This window comes from Salvelinus alpinus, chromosome 33 (assembly GCF_045679555.1).
Source record: "Salvelinus alpinus chromosome 33, SLU_Salpinus.1, whole genome shotgun sequence".
NCBI classification, from domain to species: domain Eukaryota; kingdom Metazoa; phylum Chordata; class Actinopteri; order Salmoniformes; family Salmonidae; genus Salvelinus; species Salvelinus alpinus.
Genome location: NC_092118.1, coordinates 6,187,914 through 6,209,157, shown reverse-complemented (window position 1 = coordinate 6,209,157; position 21,244 = coordinate 6,187,914). Strand labels below are relative to the sequence as shown.

Genomic DNA, 21,244 nt, shown 5'->3' with positions numbered 1-21,244 from the left:
GCGGCTAGTGTTCAACATGATTTAATAAAGAATAATTGAGAACACTACAAACAACAAAACAAGAAATGTGAAAACCGAGACAGCCCTATCTGGTGCAGACAAAACACAGAGACAGGAAACAATCACCCACAAAATCCCAACACAAAACAAGCCTCCTATATATGATTCTCAATCAGGGACAACGATTGACAGCTGCCTCTGATTGAGAACCATATTAGGCTGGACACAGAAACAGACAAACTAGACACACAACATAGAATTCCCACCCAGCTCACGTCCTGACCAACACTAAACAAGCAAAACACATAAGAACTCTGGTCAGGACGTTACAGGAGGTCGTTTTGACCGTTGACCCATTACGGATGCAGGCAATGAGGCAGTGATCGCTGAGATCTTGGTTGAAAACAGCAGAGTTGTATTTAGAGGGCAAGTTGGTTAGGATGATATCTATGAGGGTGCCTGTGTTTACGGATTTGGGGTGGTACCTGGTAGGTTCATTGATAATTTGTGTAAGATTGAGCTTAGATTAGATTGTAGGATGGCTGAGGTGTTAAGCGTGTCCCAGTTTAGGTCACCTAGCAGCACGAGCTCTGAAGATGGATGGGGCCAATCAGTTCACATATGGTGTCCAGAGCATAGCTGGGGGCAGATGGTGGTCTATAGCAGGCGGCAACGGTGAGAGACTTGTTTTTAGAGAGGTGGGTTTTTAAAAGTAGGTTCAAATTGTTTGGGTACAGACCTGGATAGTAGGACAGAACTCTGCAGGCTATCTCTGCAGTAGATTGCAACACCGCCCCCTTTGGCCGTTCTATCTTGTCTGAAAATGTGGTAGTTAGGGATGGAGATTTCAGACTTTTTGGCGGTCTTCCTAAGCCAGGATTCAGACACGGCTAGGACATCCGGGTTGGCAGAGTGTGCTAAAGCGGTGAATAAAACAAACTTAGGGAGGAGGCTTCTAATGTTAGCATGCATGAAACCAAGGCTATTACGGTTACAGAAGTCATCAAAAGAGAGCGCCTGGGGAATAGGAGTGGAGCTAGGCACTGCAGGGCCTGGATTCACCTCTACATCACCAGAGGAACAGAGGAGGAGTAGGATAAGGGTATGGCTAAAAGCTTTGAGAATTGGTCGTCTAGGATGTCTGGAACAGAGAGTAAAAGTAGCAGGTTTCTGGGGGTAAAATAGCTTCAAGGTATAATGTACAGACAAAGGTATGGTAGGATGTGAATACAGTGGAGGTAAACCTAGGCATTGAGTGATGATGAGAGAGATATTGTCTCTAGAAACATAATTGAAACCAGGTGATGTCATCGCATGTGTGGGTGATGGAACTGAAAGGTTGGATAAGGTTTAATGAGCAGGGCTAGAGGCTCTACAGTGAAATAAGCCAATAAACACTAACCAGAACAGCAATGGACAAGGCATATTTACATTAACGAGAGGCATGCTTAGCCGAGCAATCATAAGGGTCCAGTGAGTAGTGAGGTTGGTTGGGGTCACGGCGATTCAGACAGCTAGCCGGGCCATGGGTAGCAAGCTGGCAGAGGATGGAGGTCTGTTTTTAGCCACCTCGTGCGTTTCCGTCAGTAGATTAGTGGGGTTCTGTATGGTAGAGGGGACCAATCCAATTGTCAAAATAGATATAGTTATAGTGGCCCAAGAAAATTGTCCGATAGACCTATTCAGATAGCAGCCGATAAGACAGCTAACGATTAGCGGGCCGCAGATGGGCGTTCAGGTAACGTCGCGTCGGAGGGGCCAGTTGGATAACTCCCTCAGGCAGAATAACGTCGGTAGTCCAGTCGTGAAGGCCCGGTGGGGCTCCGCATCGGCAGTAAAACGGGTCCGGATAGGTGATTGTAGCTCAAGAGTGGCTGATGGAACTCTTCAGCTGGCTAGCTCCGGAATAATTTATGTTTGCTCCGGGACCGACGTTAGCCAATAGTCAATCGGATAGCAGCTAGCTAGCTGCAAGATCCAGGTGTAAATGTCCAGAGCTTGCGGTAGAAATCCGGGGATATGGAGAGAAAATAGGTCCGGTATGCTCTGGTCTGAGTCGCGTTGTACAAAACTGGCGATAGCTTTTCGAGCTAAAGGATAGCTGATGACCGCCAAACGTGGTTAGCTGAATACTAACGTTAGCCAGTGAACTGGCTAGCTTCTGGCTAGCTTCTGGCTAGCTTCTGTTGTGGATTTCAGATTTGAGGTGAATAATATATTTTTTTTTAATTGGTGAGGCGGGTTGCAGGAGAGTGTTTTGAAGTTGAGTTTTTAGAAATAAAAAAATATATATAAAAAGATATGCGAAGAAAATATGTAAATATATATATACACGGGACACGACAAGACGAGGACAAAGGACGTCTGACTGCTATGCCATCTTGGATATAGGTGATAGATATAGGGAGGAGGTCAGAGACTCTCCCTCAACGTGATCAAGACTAAGGAGATGGACTTCAGGAAAAGGAGGACCGAGCAAGTCGCCATTCTCATCGACGGGGCTGTAGTGGAGCAGGTTGAGAGCTTCAAGTTCCTTGGTGTCTACATCACCAACAAACTAACATGGTCTAAGCACACCAAGACAGTCGTGAAGAGGGCACGACAAAACCTAATCCCCCTCAGGAGACTTAAAAGATTTGGCATGGGTCCTCAGATCAGTTGCACCATGAAGAGCATCCTGACTGGTTGCATCACTGCCTGGTATGGCAACTGCTCGGCCTCCAACCCAGAGGGTAGTGCGAACGGCCCAGTACATCACTGGGGCCAAGCTTCCTGCCATCCAGGAACTCTATGCCAGGCAGTGTCAGAGGAAGGCCCTAAACATTGTCAAAGACTCCAGCCACCCTACTCATAGACTGTTCTCTCTGCTACCTCACGGCAAGCAGTACCGGAGCGCCAAGTCTAGGTCCAAGAGACTTCAAAACAGATTCTACCCCCAAGCCATAAGACTACTGAACATCTAATCAAATGGATACCCAGTACCCAGACTACTTGCATTGCCCCCCCCCCCCCCCCCACCATTTTACACAGCTGCTACTCTCTGTTATTATCTATGCATAAGTCACTTTAATAACTCTACCCACATGTACAGTACATATTATTTCCTCAATTACCTCGAACCAAACGGTGCCCCCGCACATTTACTCTGTACCTGTTACCCCCTGTATATAGCCTCGCTATTGTTATTTTACTGATGCTCTTTAATTTAATTTTGTTGTATTTTTCTTAAAACTGCATTGTTGGTTAAGGGCCTGTAAGTAAGCATTTCACTGTAAGGTCTACATCTATTGTATTCGGCGCATGTGACAAATTAAATTTGATTTGATATGCTGAGGCAGTGAGGAAACACTTTTGCCAAAGACCCAGCTAAAACACCAGACTCCAATACTCAACTAATCATGATCTTCAGTTTAGAATGCAATTCGTTTAATCAGCTGTGTTTGCCAGGGATGGGGAAAACGTGTGACACCACTCCGGCCCTGAGGACCTGATCTAACAGCGGTCAAAACATTAAGAACACCTTCCTAACATTGAGCTGATTTAACAAGTGACATCAATAAGGGATCATAGCTTTTTCCTGGATTCACCTGGTCAGTCTATACAGTTCAAGTCAGAAGTTTACATACACTTAGATTGGAGTCATTAAAACTAGTTTTTCAACCACTCCACAAATTTCTTGTTAACAAACTATAGATTTGGCAAGTCGGTTAGGACATCTATTTTGTGCATGACACAAGTAATTTTTCCAACAACTGTTTAAGACAGATTACTTCACTTATAATTCACTGTATCACAATTCCAGTGGGTGAGAAGTTTACATACACTAAGTTGACTGTGCCTTTAAACAGCTTGGAACATTCCAGAAAATGGTGTCATGGCTTTAGAAGCTTCTGATAGGCTAATTGACATTATTTGAGTCAATTTGAGGTGTACCTGTGGATGTATTTCAAGGCCTACCTTCAAACTCAGTGCCTCTTTGCTTGACATCATGGGAAAATCTAAATAAATCAGCCAAGACCTCAGAAAAAAAATTGTAGACCTCCACAAGTCTGGTTCATCCTTGGGAGCAATTTCCAAACGGCTGAAGGTCCCACCTTCATCTGTACAAACAATAGTACGCAAGTATAAACACCATGGGACCACGCAGCTGTCATAACGCTCAGGAAGGAGACGCGTTCTGTCTCCTAGAGGTGAACGTACTTTGGTGCGAAAAGGGCAAATTAATCCCAGAACAACAGCAAAGGACCTTGTGAAGATGCTGGAGGAAACAGATACAAAAGTATCTATATCCACAGTGAAACAAGTCCTATATCGACATAACCTGAAAGGCCGCTCAGCAAGGAAGAAGCCACTGCTCCAAAACCGCCATAAAAAAGTCAGACAACGGTTTGCAACTGCACATGGGGACAAAGATCGTACTTTTTGGAGAAATGTCCTCTGGTCTGATGAAACAAAAATAGAACTGTTTGGCCATAATGACCATCGTTATGTTTAGAGGAAAAAGGGGGAGGCTTGCAAGCCGAAGAACACCATCCCAACCGTGAAGCACGGGGGTGGCAGCATCATGTTGTGGGGGTGCTTTGCTGCAGGAGGGACTGGTGCACTTCACAAAATAGATGGCATCATGATGCAGGAAAATTATGTTGATATATTGAAGCAACATCTCAAGACATCAGTCAGGAAGTTAAAGCTTGGTCTCAAATGGGTCTTCCAAATGGACAATGACCCCAAGCATACTTCCAACGTTGTGGCAAAATGGCTTAAGGACAACAAAGTCAAGGTATTGGAGTGTCCATCACAAAGCCCTGACCTCAATCCTATAGAAAATTTGTGGGCAGAACTGAAAAAGCGTGTGTGAGCAAGGAGGCCTATAAACCTGACTCAGTTACACCAGCTCTGTCAGGAGGAATGGGCCAAAATGTACCCAACTTATTGTGGGAAGCTTGTGGAAGGCTACCCGGAACGTTTGACCCAAGTTCAACAATTTTAAAGGCAATGTTATCAAATACTAATTGAGTGTATGTAAACTTCTGACCCACTGGGAATGTGATGAAAGAAATAAAAGCTGAAATAAATCATTCTCTCTACTATTATTCTGACATTTCACATTCTTAAAATAAAGTGGGGATCCTAACTGACCTAAAACAGGGAATTTTTACTAGGATTAAATGTCAGGAATTGTGAAAAACTGAGTTTAAATGTATTTGGCTAAGGTGTATGTAAACGTCCGACTTCAACTGTATGTCCTGGAAAGAGCAGGTGTCCTTAATGTTTTGTACACTCAGTGTATATACCACTATCCCCAACACACCCCGCCTCCCCTTCCCACTACTTTGACCCAAACAGATCCTACACCAGGCCGTCGGCCTGGGAGGCTGGACACCCTTCTCTCAAAACCCCCTGTAGTTCTTTCGCACTAAAAAATGCGGACATATAGACTGACCAGGTGAATCCAGGAAAAAGCTATGATCCCTTATCGATGTCAATTTTTAAATCAACTCAATATTAGGAAGGTGTTCTTAATGTTTTGTACACTCAGATCAGGTCCTCAGGGGCTGGAGTGGTGTCACACGTTTTCCCCATCCCTAGCAAACACAGCTGATTAAACAAATTGCATTCTAAACTGAAGATCATGACTAGTTGAGTATTGGAGTCTGGTGTGTTAGCTGGGTCTGGGGCAAAAGTGTGACACCAATCAGGTCCCCGAGGACTAGAGTTGCCCATCCCTGGGTTAGATGGTGGTGCAACACATTTTCTTTGAGAACGAATGTGCAATGCACTTTCCAAACTGTGAAAGGCAGCAATACGCAACATATTGTCTAGTCTGCCGGAAAAACACACGAAGAAGAGGCGTAGTTTAGACACACGACAAGCAGCCCAGGGCACGTACACAACCCACTGTGTATTTCCGTGTTACTTCCTTGTTCTGTTTTATCTTTGGTATTTTTCTGGAGAGAAATGTGTAGACAGCGGTAATTTTTTTGGGATTCGGATACTTATCAATGCGAGCGACACATACGTCTAATAACTGTTTTCTTTAGATCCCCGCCTTGCGGTTACTGATTCGTCAAGACCCGCTGAGGTGATCAGGAGCTGTAGGACTTCTTCACCCCAGTACTTCTCGTCGATGGCAGACTCCCGAGAAAGAAGGAAAACAGGCGAAGATGAGCCTCGGGGTGCAGTTGGGGGTGAAGGTAAATATTAATATGCGCTTGAGACTTTGCAAGATCGTCACCTGAATTTTTTTAATCTAAAATATTGTCAACTAACACAATAGGGTCCCGTCAGAATCCTTGGTTGTGGTCGAAGCTAGACTTTGTTTTCCCCTGATCTTTCAGCATGTAGGCGTAGTTAGACTAATTAGCGAAATGGTGAAAACAGTATTAGTGAGGTCGGCTATTTCAACATGTAAAAATCTAGCACTAAAAATCTACAACTATTTTGGGCTACACACTTTGAGCTTGGAAGGCCATGGGAATGTCCTCTGACGTCACTTCACTGTAACAATGTGAAACAAAAAGTGTAATACTAGGTCAAATCAACATCATAAGGTCGGAAAGTCGAACTCTAGAAAGAGGCCCGAGTCCCCGAGTTGGATGACTGTTCAAGTCGATTTTTCCCAGTCGGGGGTCGTTTTTTTCCGAGTTCCCAGTTGTTTTGAACGCACTGAAGTTGGAGGTTAAAGATTTCCGAGTTCCCGAGCTTCCAGTTGTTTTGAACGCACTGAAGTTGGAGGTTAAAGATTTCCGAGTTCCCGAGCTTCCAGTTGTTTTGAACGCGGCATAACTCTAACCCCCAAGTAAAGTGGCATACAAAGTCTACATCATAAACGAAACATGCAGGTCCTGGGAGTGAGAAAAAGTCTCTGCCAATTTGAATTGGAGCGCAATGCGTGATTAACACATCTATCTTATCACCACAATAAACTGTCATGTCATTAAACATTGATAATAAAACATAAAATCACTAACAACATCTTTGTAACAGATGTCATCGACGACAGAATTATGGAACAAGGAGCTGTTGTTTTAAGAGGGTAAATAAACTTAGCACTACCATTAGTATCCATCCTGATGATCACATTATCCATTTTCACAAAATATTTGTACATTTTTATCCATGAAGGTATGTCATAGAGAGGGTCAGTGCAGAAAACCCAGAGAGGCGTTTGACTCCAGAGGACCTTGGTGGCAGACCCAACGAACTAGAGGACCACCAAGTCAAAGACGTGGTTCACCAGCTGCTGCTGATCGCTGATGACCTGAACAAAAATGCTGAGCTACAACAGTATGACATTATTTTCTTCTGAATTAGCAAATTAGATACAGTGCCTTCAGAAAGTATTCATACCCCTTGACTTCTTCAAAATGTTGTTGTGTTTCAGTCTGAATTCAAAATGGGTTCAATTGTTGTTTTTCTCACCCATCTACACACAATATCCCACTTGACAAAAGTTTTTATTTACATTTTCTATGTTTGCAAATTGATTGAAAATGAAATACAGAAATAGCTCATTTACATAACTATTCACACCCCTGAGTCAATACTTTGTACAATCACCTTTGGCAGCGATTACAGCTGTGAGTCTCTCTTGGTAAGTCAAAAAGCGCTTTCCACACCTGGACATTTCCCCTTAATTATTTTCAAAATTCTTCAAGCTCTGTCAAATTGGTTGTTGATCATTGCTAGACAACCATTTTCAGGCATTGCCGTAGATTTAAGTCAAAACTGTACCTCGGCCACTCAGGAACATTCACTGTCTTCTTGGTAAGCAGCTCTAAGTGTTTTAGGTTATTGTCCTGCTGAAAGGTGTATTCATCTCACAGTGTCTGGTGGAAAGTAGACTGAACCAGGTTTTCCTCTAGGATTTTGCCTGTGCTTAGCTCTATTCCATTTCTGTTTTATCCTGACAAACTCCCCAGTCCTTAACGATTACAAGCATACCCATAACATGATGCAGCCACAACTATGCTTGGAAATATGGAGAGTGGTACTCAGTAATGTGGTGTATTGGATTTGCCTTAAAAATAACACCTTGTATTCAGGACAAAAAGTTAATTGTTTTGCCACATTTGTTTCAGTATTACTTTAGTGCCTTGTTGAAAACAGGATGCATATTTTGGAATATTTTTTATTCTGTACAGGCTTCCTCTTCCAAAGTCACCATTGGCCTCATGGGGAAGTGGTTTCCTTCCTCTCCGGTAACTGAGTTAGGAAGGACGTCTGTATATTTGTAGTGACTGGGTGTATTGATACACCATCCAAAGTGTAATTAATAACTTCACCATGCTCAAAGGGATATTCAATGTCTTGTTTAGTTTTTTACCCATCTACCCTTCTTTGCGAAGCATTGGAAAACCTCCTTGGTCTTTGTGGTTGAATCTGTGTTTGAAATTCACTGCTCCACTGCAGGACCTTACAATTATCTGTACGTGTGGGGTACAGAGATGAGGTAGTTATTCAAAAATCATGTTAAACACTATTATTCCACACAGAGTGAGTTCATGCAACTTCTTATGTAACTTGCTAAGCAAATTTTTACCTCTTGAACTTACAGTATTTTGGCTTCCTATAACAGAGGTGAATACTTACGGACTCATGACATCAGCTTTTCATTTTTAATTAATTTGTAAACATAAAAAATAAAAAAACATAATTCTACTTTGGCATTATGGGATATTGTGTGTAGGCCAGTGACAAAAAAAATCAATTTAATCCATTTTAAATTCACACTGTAATGCAACAAAATGTGGAATTAGTCAAGAGGTGTGAATATTTTCTGAAGGCACTGTATTTGGCTGGTCTATGTGATTGTGGTGGTTTTATGTACTATTTCACTCAACCAACAAAGAATATAAGCCTGGATGTGAACACAAATGAGTATATTCCCATATCCTATTGTAGTGGTTTGGCAAATTGTCATCAGATTAAGAACTTTATTATTTTATCATTGTTTCGTTTCCTTGACAACAAGAAACATGGAAAAAGAAACTCTTCCTCAGTTTCTAATTATTTGTCTTTCCTTCCTCTGACAGCCTAATAAGCACAGTCCAGGTAAACTGTGCCCAGGATGTGTTCTTCTCCGTGGCCAGGGAAATCTTTGCAGATGGTATCAACTGGGGCAGAGTGGTCTCCCTGTTTCACTTGGCCTACAAGCTCATTTACAAGGTAACACTTGGAATGTGCCCGTTACTGAATATGAAATCATTGAAACTTACAAATGTAAAGTTTTTAAATGCCAGCAGCATACAAGCCTGTATCCCACTGCTGGCTTGCTTCTAAAGCTAAGCAGTGTTGGTCCTGGTTTGTCCCTGGATGGGAGACCAGATGCTGCTGGAAGTGGTGTTGGAGGCCCCCTTTACTCTGGTCTAAAAAAAATATCCCAATGCAGTGATTGGAGACATTGCCCTGTGTAGGGTGCCGTTTTTCGGATGGGACGATAAACGGGTGTCCTGACTCTTTGGTAACTAAAGATCCCATGGCACATAACCCCGGTGTCCTGGCTAAATTCCCAATCTGGCCTTCATACCATCACGGTCACCTAATCATCCCCAGTTTACAATTGGCTCATTCATCCCCCCTCCTCTCCCCTGTAACTATTCCCCAGGTCGTTGCTGTAAATGAGAATGTGTTCTCAGTCAACTTACCTGGTTAAATAAAACATGAGTAAAATAAAGCAGAATGAATCTCCCCTCACACTATATGTATATTTGTTATCCCCCTTTCCAAGGCACTGACACAGAACCACTTAGAAATCATCAAGAAGGTTATTAGCTGGGTATTACAGTTCATCAGGGAAAATGTCTCCTCTTGGATCCGACAGCAAGGAGGATGGGTGAGTACCCTGCTGGAGTATACCAACATGCCCACCCATGAAGACTCCACCGCCAGATGTACAATGAGACTATATTTTACTTCAAAATACCACAAGAGCAGAGACCCTATCACAATCAGTACATGCATGCAGTAAAGAGATTAAATGAAAACGGACAGTGGGGTGATAGAGGACTGACTTCGTCAGTGGTGCCCATTTAAAAAAATTAAATTAAAAAAAGCTGATCTAACAAAGTGGATATTTGTCAAATCTGTCAGGATGTATGTTTTCGAGAAGGCCCACAATGTGCTTACTAAAATCTGATTTGGTGCATAATATTTAATGTCCTTTTTGCATGTCTGCTAAATGTCAACCACCGTTCGGATAAGCTGATAGCGTAGCTAGCCATATAGCAATTAGTGGTGGTATTTTTAAGTTGTTTTTAAGTGTAATGCAATTGATTGGTAAAGATGACGTGAACATGTATTGCGGGTGACATACATACAAGCGTTGTACACCTATTTTTTTTTTACACCGACATGGTGTCAAATACACATGTAAACAATAGCTTAAATGTAGGCCAACTGATGGGCGGTAATGAGGAGATTCTGGACCTATCCCCCACAGCGTTTCCATGGCCTGTCCATTGTTTTGGACAAACTCTTATTAACTGATCTATTCAAGAATGCACATCTGACAAGTATAGCCATAAGTCGCACGCCCGTCTGACCAACCAAAATGTAAACGATGCTAGTTGATAAGTTCTTGTACATACTACGTATGGTGACTCACACATGCATGCACATCAAGAGGAGGAAGCGCTCACTCCTACTCAAATACGACCATGCACATGTGTGTACTCGATGGCCAATGCAGGCAGGCAGTTCCGATGTGGGCAACACCAAGTTCAACTACCTGTGCCACGTCGCAGTACTGTCAGTTCATAAAGCTAAGCTTGTTTGATGATGAGTAACCTTGCCTCACGCCTATAGATCCCAGAACTAGCACTAAGGCTTTAGCTCAGCAGGCTGAATGGTATTGAGTCCAGCCTACGACTATGGTTAGTATGGACAATTGTGATGGTTCCACTGTTGTGTGATTTGACTTTTTTCTTTTTGCTTCCAGGAGGCGGTTGTTAGCACCGTGTCACATTGGCGTACTGTGTCGCTTGTGGCTGCAGTGGCTTTCGTGATGGCCATGGTTTACTGGAGGAAAACACGCTGACATCATCTCAGGAAGTGCCCTTGGTGAAATCAAAGTGCCCTTAAAAAGTGGACAGTTCTCTAGGAAGACGGGTTAATGTGTTATGTCCTGTGCAGTTGATTTGACTTTGGGACAAAGGTGACCTAGTAATCTTTTTTTTTTTTTTTTTTTTTTTTTTTTTTTACATATATATATATATATATATATATATATATATGAATGAATGATGAATTGATCTGAAAATGGAGAGTCTCTAGAGGCTTTTTGGAACTGTACTCCACACTGAGCAAGTATTTATTAGTACCAATGTGAAACAGAATTTTTTCAAACATATTTTTCTATTGCTCAAAAAATAACCTTGTAAGGTGTTTTATTAAATGATGTTTTATTGGACATTAGATGTTTTATTCAATCCCTAATCTATTGATTTTGGAATTAAAAGTAAACCACTAATATTTTTTTCACAGCTCTAAATATGTATTATTTCTATGTATCTGAATGGACCAAATGGAATGGACCAAATGTCTTTTTAAATCGTGGCAAACATGCACGCATGTTTAATAAAAATACCTTTGCCAAAGCTAAGTAATATTGAATTTGTAATTTACTTTTAAGTGTTTGCTCGTTAACTCCACTTCCTGAGTAAACTTTAGTTTGGGACCATACTAACTCTATCATGGTTTGACCAGATCCCTCATTCACTAATATGTTTTAAGACAGACGCAATAAAATGCAAATTAATTACTTAAAAATCATACAATGTGATTTTCTGGATTTTTGTTTTAGATTCCGTCTCTCACAGTTGAAGTGTACCTATGATAAAAATTACAGACCTCTACATGCTTTGTAAGTAGGAAAACCTGCAAAATCGGCAGTGTATCAAATACTTGTTCTCCCCACTGTATGTGTTCCCTTCTGCACCTGTTCAAACCCTAGGGTCTCCTGACCACAGTGGATTCCAGGGGGGAAGAACACAACGCAAACCACTGGCACGTAGTGAGGGCAATGTACCGGAAGAAAACAAACAGAAAGGAGAAAAAAGCTGAGCACGTGTTTATAATTGTATTATCAGAAATGTTGCTTTACTATGAACAAATAGGCCAACTGCCTAAATTCCAACTGGACAATGTAATTAGCACATTTCACACTGCAATAGTCTTCATGTGGACATATTACATTAAAGCAGTATCCTTGATCATCTGAATGTATAGCTAAACAACATTGAAACAAGTTTGGCGATGGAAGTGTACATTGGGAATAGCTAACCTCTCCATTAGGAAAAACTCAAATAGAATGAGATTATGCAATTTAGTAACAGATAGTATTCGAGCATCATAATGAGCGTCTACATCAAAGAATGTTGTATGACTGTTGATAAGGTGATATTTTGTGCAAAGAGAGAAGACTTTTGGTCTGAAGCCCAGTATGTGCCCTGTGTTTGTGTCACAGCACCTGGGCATTAATGTACCCTTTTTCAATGGATAAAATACTTTTTTGTGTTCAACTTTTTTTTAATGATATTTCTCCAAACTTACACAAAGAGAAAAGTAAATTAGGTCCCTGTCACGATCGTGTGGAAGAGATTCGGACCAAAACGCAGCATGAGGAAAATAAGCCATCTTCTTTTTAATAAAATGAACGAAGATGAACATGAAACGAAAACACTATACAAACAAAACAACAAACGATCGTGAAGCTAAATAACGTAGTGCACACACACACAGGCTACAAACGTTCTACATAGACAATTCCCCACAACAAACTAAAGCCTATGGCTACCTTAAATATGGCTCCCAATCAGAGACAACAGAAACCAGCTGTCTCTAATTGGGAACCCATTCAGGCAACCATAGACTTTCCTAGACAACTACACACAACATAGACACAGCTAGACAACTATACTAAACATAAAGCCAACTACTCTAAATAAACCCCCTAAACCTTACAATCACCCTGGACACTACAAAACCCACATAAATACCCATGTCACACCCTGACCTAACTAAAATAATAAAGAAAACAAAGAATACTAAGGCCAGGGCGTGACATAGCCCCCCCCTTAAGGTGCGAACTCCGGGCGCACCAGCACAAAGTCTAGGGGAGGGCCTGGGTGGGCATCTGACCACGGTGGTGGCTCAGGCTCAGGGCGAGGTCCCCACCCCACCATAGTCAAACCCCAGCTTCTGTAGCCTCCCCACAATGACCACCCTCCAAATAACCCTACCTAAATTAAGGGGCATCTCCAGGATAAGGAGCAGCACCGGAATGAGGGGCAACACCGGAATGAGGGGCAACACCGGAATGAGGGGCAACACCAGAATGAGGGGCAACACCAGAATGAGGGGCAACACCAGAATGACTGGCGGATCCTGGCTGGCTGGCTCTGGACGCTCTTGGCTGGTTGACGGCTCTGGACGGTCATGGCTCGCTGACGGCTCTGGACGGTCATGGCTCGCTGACGGCTCTGGACGGTCATGGCTCGCTGACGGCTCTGGACGGTCATGGCTCGCTGACGGCTCTGGACGGTCATGGCTCGCTGACGGCTCTGGACGGTCATGGCTCGCTGACGGCTCTGGACGGTCATGGCTCGCTGACGGCTCTGGACGGTCATGGCTCGCTGACGGCTCTGGACGGTCATGGCTCGCTGACGGCTCTGGACGGTCATGGCTCGCGGACGGCTCTGGACGGTCATGGCTGGCTGAAGGCTCTGGCTGATCCGGTCTGGCGGAAGGCTCTGGCTGATCCGGTCTGGCGGAAGGCTCTGGCTGATCCGGTCTGGCGGAAGGCTCTGGCTGATCCGGTCTGGCGGAAGGCTCTGGCTGATCCGGTCTGGCGGAAGGCTCTGGCTGATCCGGTCTGGCGGAAGGCTCTAGCGGCTCCTGTCTGGCGGACGGCTCTAGCGGCTCATGGCAGACGGGCGGCTCTGTAGGCTCATGGCAGACGGGCGGCTTTGCAGGCTCATGGCAGACGGGCGGCTTTGCAGGCTCATGGCAGACGGACAGTTCAGACGGCGTATGGCAGACGGGCAGTTCAGGCGCCGCTGGGCAGACGGGCAGTTCAGGCGCCGCTGGGCAGACGGGCAGTTCAGGCGCCGCTGGGCAGACGGCAGACTCTGGCCGGCTGAGACGCACTATAGGCCTGGTGCGTGGTACCGGAACAGGAGGTACCGGGCTAAGGACACGCACCTTCAGGCTAGTGCGGGGAACAACAACAGGGCACACTGGACTCTCGTGGCGCACTCTAGGCCTGGTGCGTGGTACCGGAACTGGAGGTACCGGGCTGAGGGCACGCACCTCAGGGCGAGTGCGGGGAGAAGGAACAGTGCGTACAGGGCTCTGGAGACGCACAGGAGGCTTGGTGCGTGGTGCCGCAACTGGAGGCACTGGGCTGGAGACACGCACCATAGGGAGAGTGCGTGGAGGAGGAACAGGGCTCTGGAGATGCACTGGAAGCCTGGTGCGTGGTGTAGGCACTGGTGGTACTGAGCTGGGGTGGGAAGGTGGCGCCGGATATACCGGACCGTGAAGGAGGACACGTGCTCTTGAGCACCGAGCCTCCCCAACCTCACCAGGTTGAATGGTCCCCGTAGCCCTGCCAGTGCGGCGAGGTGGAATAGCCCGCACTGGGCTATGCAGGCGAACCGGGGACACCACCTGTAAGGCTGGTGCCATGTACGCCGGCCCGAGGAGACGTACTGGAGACCAGATACGTTGGGCCGGCTTCATGGCACTCGGCTCGATGCCCAACCTAGCCCTCCCAGTGCGGCAAGGTGGAATAGCCCGCACTGGGCTAAGCACGCGTACTGGGGACACCGTGCGCTTTACCGCATAACACGGTGTCTGACCAGTACGACGCCCTCTTACTCCACGGCAAGCCCGGGGAGTTGGCTCAGGTATCCAACCCGGCTTCGCCACACTCCCCTTTAGCCCCCCCCCCCCAAGAAATTTTTGGGTGTTACTCACGGGCTTCCAGCCACTCTGCCTTGCCTTTGCCTCATAAAACCGCCTCTCCGCTTTCGCTGCCTCCAGCTCCGCTTTGGGACGGCGATATTCCCCTGGCTGAGTCCAGGGTCCTTTGCCGTCCAGGATCTCCTCCCATGTCCATGAGTCCTGTTTACTTTGCCGCTGTTGTTGGTTCCGATCATGCTGCTTGATCCTGTTGTGGTGGGGAATTCTGTCACGATCGTGTGGAAGAGATTCGGACCAAAACGCAGCATGAGGAAAATAAGCCATCTTCTTTTTAATAAAATGAACGAAGATGAACATGAAACGAAAACACTATACAAACAAACAAAACAACAAACGATCGTGAAGCTAAATAACGTAGTGCGCACACACACACACACACACACACACACACACACACACACACACACACACACACACACACACACACACACACACACACACACACACACACACACACACACACACACACACACACACACACACACACACACACACACACACACACACACACACACACACACACACACACACACACACACACACACACACACACACACACACACACACACACACACACACACACACACACACACACACACACACACACACACACACACACACACACACACACACACACACACACACACACACACACACACACACACACACACACAGGCTACAAACGTTCTACATAGACAATTCCCCACAACAAACTAAAGCCTATGGCTACCTTAAATATGGCTCCCAATCAGAGACAACAGAAACCAGCTGTCTCTAATTGGGAACCCATTCAGGCAACCATAGACTTTCCTAGACAACTACACACAACATAGACACAGCTAGACAACTATACTAAACATAAAGCCAACTATTCTAAATAAACCCCCTAAACCTTACAATCACCCTGGACACTACAAAACCCACATAAATACCCATGTCACACCCTGACCTAACTAAAATAATAAAGAAAACAAAGAATACTAAGGCCAGGGCGTGACAGTCCCACTTTAAACAAACAACAGCACCAGGCTTAATGAAGCATTCATAAACAGTTTTTTAAGGCCTATGCATCATATAATTTATAAGCATATATCATACTATATAGAGGGTAAGTGGATGAGACTATAAAGGGTGGCAAAGGGCTGATGTCACTTTCGGAAAGCACCAAATGTAAGCACCTTTAATCCCCCATTATGCTCTATGACTTATAAATGATTTGCGAGGCATATATATATATATATATATATATATATATATATATATATATAGTGCTAATGAACACTTTATGAATCTACTGTAATGGACATTAGAGTTCTTGGCAGTAGAAGGGCAAAAGTTTGAGAATAAAAATAGTTGCCCTCTGACGTTTCTATGTAGTTAGATTCTACCCCACCAGATGTCAGTATTCTTTGTTTGTAGCTTAACTGTTCAGTGTTCCTATTTTTCACAAGAGACTATTAATTTACCATGCATGATAGCATTGTTGCAATTATAAACACTCTATTGTCACATTTAAGAATAAATATGTTTTAATCAGTGGAGAACACAGCTTGGAAAGAATCTCAGCACCAATACTTGGCAGTATCTTAGTTCTCTTCTTGAGGTTTAAACTCTTTGCAACTTTTCAATCCCCACCATTTTAATATTTTTGATTACCACTGACATTGCATGTATACCTGATAAATATTTCATCAGTGACAGTATCATGGTAGATAGATATATTATATGAAATCTTATTGTGCACACCAGGAATATATTATTATATCATTGCAAGGAGAACATGTCCACCTGGACAGAGAAAAAAGAGACAATGCCATTGTAACACATTTCCATGTGCGGCTTTCTGAAACATTTAGAAACACAAAAATGGTGCGCTATATATGACAATGTATAAATACCCCTCTTATCTTTATTAATAGGGAACCAGTGAATGGTTGTGCCACTGTTCCATGGTCACTTCAAATTCCATTCTGACAGCGAGGGCACTTAAAGCACTCTCCAGTGCTCATTCATGATCAACCTACAGCAATGTGAGGTTCAGCCAAAGCTTTTTTTAAGTTGAGCGGTTCACGGCAGTTATTCTAGACAAATTATCAACACTGAGGGATCCTTCAACTCCGATGTCGTCTAAGGAGGAACCTTTAACCCATTGTGTGCCTCTAATCCTCAACTCCCACCCCCATGACCCCCGTTCACATCTCTGCTGCAGGGGAGGCCAACGACAGGGCAGCCAGACTCTACACTCATTAGATAAATCCTCATCACTCATTGTGATTATATTTTACGATGTAGACATGTGTACTGAGCAAGACAACACCAATAAAAACATTGTCCAAACATTATGCCCTAAAGGAAGAAAGGCATCAGACCACTGCATGGCCCAGGCTGCTGTGCAGTGCTGTTCAGCATCACCTAGTGTTTCTGTGGATGGTTGGGTTAAAGCTTAGAGGGAGTTAATGCTCCTCCTGTGTGACCTATAATCCGCTGCTCCCTCTCTCTGGCTCTCCTGTTCAACTGAATGGAGAACTTGGGAGGTGGGTGAAAGGGAACAATTGTTATAGCTGGGGTGAACCTGCCTTTCAGACACTGTCTGTCTGCCCCTTGCCAGCTGTGCAGTTAGTGTTAGGGGATTTGTGATAATTTTCCCCACAGGGCCGTGTCCTCAACTCTGGTGAGGGAGTACTAACGGCTAGACTATGGGGAAAATGACCCCCTGCCTCTTGCAATAGGCCTCCATGGGGCTAGATGGGAGGCAACACTCTGCTCAGTGGTCTTACCCAACCCAAGGCCCCTCTTAAGGAATGCCTGAGAGAAGAGCCTTCGTTGGTGATACAACTTACTTTTTAAATGAGTGTATTTACAATTTTATTTGACCTTTATTGAACTAGGCAAGTCAGTTAAGAACAAATTCTTATTTACAATGATGGCTTACTAGGGAACAGTGGGTTAACTGCCTTGTTCAGGGGCAGAACGACAGATTTTTAACTTGTCAGCTCGGGTATTCAATCTAGCAACCTTTCGGTTACTGGCCCAACGTTCTATCCACTAGGCTACCTGCCGCCCCAAATACAAACCATAATTGAATGACCTTTTCCAAAATTGTAAAACTATTGACTGCCATATTAGAACCCATCTGTTAAATAAAGATTTTGTCTAAAATTAACTAACCTGGGAATGTAAAAGGGAAATCATTACATTATCCCAGTTTGAACATATAAATAGATGTGATGTCAGATGCCTTGTCTAGGAAAGCTGACCAATCTACCCTCTGTGACTATATAGTTTTGCTGTGATTCTCTGTTGCAGCCGGTTTGTCTGGGAAAGGTTGACTTGCATCAACCACCTCAAATAGGATAAATGTCGGTGTGGTAGGGTTCTTAACCCGTTGTTTCTAGTTCCCATCTATATGATCCTAGGCTCTAGATCCACCTGTCTCACATCTGGTCAGTTTCATCTCCAGTGACTGACCAGGTCAAGGACTGGCTTCTTGTCCCACAACGCCAGACTAAGATAACTTTGTTTTCCCTGGTGGTAAAATTACTATTTATAGAAATGCCAGCTTCACACGTTAAAACACTATAGGCCTTCTGACAGGACGGGACAGGGCCTGTAAAAGCATCTGTCTTATTTATTTTAACACTGCTGGCCGGCCGCCCTGCATGCTGTCAGTCTGTCCTGCAGCAGGCAGCACACAGGACAGTTTTCAGGATTACAGAGGGAACTTAAGGTGTCCCACAGATATTTTCTCAGCTAAGGGATCACTGGAGCTGGCATCAGACTGAGTGTAGGTATGTCATGGCTGTGGTTGACATTATAGGAGGCTCCATGAAGGAGAGAGATTGATTATCGCCCCAGATTGTGGAGTGAGCATTCGGATTTCCATGAAGAGGGGCACTAATGTTTTATTCCTCCTTATTGAACTGTTGGTCATAAAAGCAGTCACATATTTCATCACGGGATATTCATTGCTGGGATATTTATGGTGTTTAAATTTAGAGAGGGCTGTGAAAAAATGCCTCCCTCTGAGCACTGGCAGACAGTATATCACTGAACCCCAGCGATGGTGGCCCTCAGATCTCTGTAACAAACTGACGCTGATCCTCCCATGAACATTTAGAACATGTCAAGTCAGCAACCTAACATTAAACAACTAAAATGTCTTCAGAGAACAAGACACAGACAGAGGTACAAACATGGTAAGCTGACGTTCTTGTGGGATCATTTGCAGCATCCCTCCTCCTCCCCTGAACCACCACTACCAACCAACAGCTTACTTACGTATCTGTGAGTGACAACACTGCATGGTTCACTGATATAATAATGTAAGCCGTGGTGATGGATTGGATTTTGTTCACCGGATATGTTTATCTTGTTGCTTTCAAAGCATCCGCCTGACCCGCTGACATGGATGAAGGTGGCACCGCGTGCACCGGCTACCACCAAATACTAACAGGTCACGACCTTGACAAGATCCGACGAAAGACTGAGAGTTCAGATCACAACCCTTACTCACCAAGGTACTAACCCCCCCGACAAAGACTCGCCGCTCAACAAAGACGACACAATTGGAAAACAGGAATGCAGGGGCTAAAAGGAGAGGGGGGGGGGGGGTAAGAAACAAATCCCATTTGATGCAAAGTTGGTCAATGGCTATTTAACTCAGAGCATGCTTTGAGGAGTATATGGACTGTGACTTTCAGGCCCTGTTTGCACAGAAGTGATGCACCTTTGAAAAGGCTCTGAATTGACAGCTTTTTCTCGCTCTGTGTGGTTCAGGCCAGCCCTGAGACACTCATATCACTCGGGTGTGACGGTAGAGAGAGGAGTTACACTTTGAAAACACACACAGGGTCCTCGGCCCTGGCTTTTGTTCCTGGTTGCGGTCCACTGTTCCTGCTCGTCGCAAAAAGACAATAAGGGGGCAGCCATTGGATTGGCTGCCTCCGAATCAAATAGCGAACAGCCGTCGATGCAGAACTAATCTGTGAAGAGGTCTTTCCTGTGTGATAACCATTCAACCCTCCCTCCTCAAACCAGAAACCTAATCTTTGATGGGAAATGACAAAAAAAGTAACCAGCTTTAAGCATAGCTAGATTTTTTTCATTAGTTTCGAAGGCTCTCATTTGGGATGTTCCTACTTATTTGATGTGGCAGCAATTAGTGAGAGACTTTTGTGCTCTGTGAAGATGGAGCGGCCCACTTCAATGATCACATTTATGCTCTGAATAGAAAACAAAAAACCAAAGAGGACAGATAACATGTTCACATCAAACAGCAAACCGCTTACGCTGTTACTGTTATGGCTCTCTTGTCCTTTATGATGACAAGAAGAAGTGTTACTTTTCCCATGAGAAAGCTTGTCGGTTAGCAGAGTGACATCATAGGGTCCCCATGGTCTGCGCCCACCTCCAGACAGTAGGGTGCTCCCATTTCTGTGTGCACCTAAGTCCATCACTGCCTGCTGCTTTGATTTTGCCTCGCTTTAATGGACCCATTGAGCAATAACAGCCATTAGGAGCCCTGTTGGAGGCCATGCTTTCACTGGCTCAAACTGGGAGGTGATCTTTCATATAGCCAAAGGCACAAGTTGCACCTCTGCCCACGATCTACTGGACACAAATTCATAAAATAGGCCAACTAACTGTGATACTTGTAGCCTACATGTGAAAATGTATCTCAAACTCCGCATCTATTGACTGATACTTGATGACCAAAAATGTAATATTAAGTATCTATATTATATCAAAGCGTCCTAACTCCTATTTAGCTGGTCTAAGTTTCTAAAAATGTGACAGTAGTTGTTTTCCGTGAGTGATGTCCCAGTTGTTCAATCACTCTGGATCCAATTACAGCCACAGAGGCACATCCTGAAAGATTCATTTGGCTCCTGAGAATTCACAACACACAGAACATGTTCCCTGTCTTTGTTTCAGCTGTCAGAAGTGTGTGTGTTCTCTTACCACTGGGTGTTCTGCTCGTTGTAAAACTGATTTGTTAATGGACACACAATGTAATAGCGGGTGATTATGAGAGTGAAAGACGTTGGTGTAATAAGAAAGTATTCACACCCCTTGACTTTTTTTTCACATTTTGTTGTGTTGCAGCCTGAATTTAAAATGTATTAAATTAAACATTTTGGGTCACTGGCCTACACAGAATACCATATAATGTCAATGTAGAATTGTTTTTCAAAATTGTTACAAATGAATTAACAATGAAAAGCTGAAAGTCTTGAGTCAATAAGTATTCAACCCCTCT

General features: G+C 44.1%; 1 protein-coding gene across 1 annotated transcript; it reads left to right on the top strand.

Moving 5' to 3' along the window:
- Positions 1-5,851: 5,851 nt before the first annotated feature.
- On the top strand, positions 5,852-11,602 carry LOC139562995 (apoptosis regulator BAX-like). Its single transcript, XM_071381218.1, has 6 exons — positions 5,852-6,194; positions 6,988-7,036; positions 7,126-7,287; positions 9,036-9,168; positions 9,731-9,835; positions 10,940-11,602. The coding sequence occupies exons 1-6, from the start codon at positions 6,128-6,130 to the stop codon at positions 11,036-11,038; spliced, it is 615 nt and encodes a 204-aa protein (XP_071237319.1). The 5' UTR covers positions 5,852-6,127; the 3' UTR covers positions 11,039-11,602.
- Positions 11,603-21,244: the final 9,642 nt, after the last annotated feature.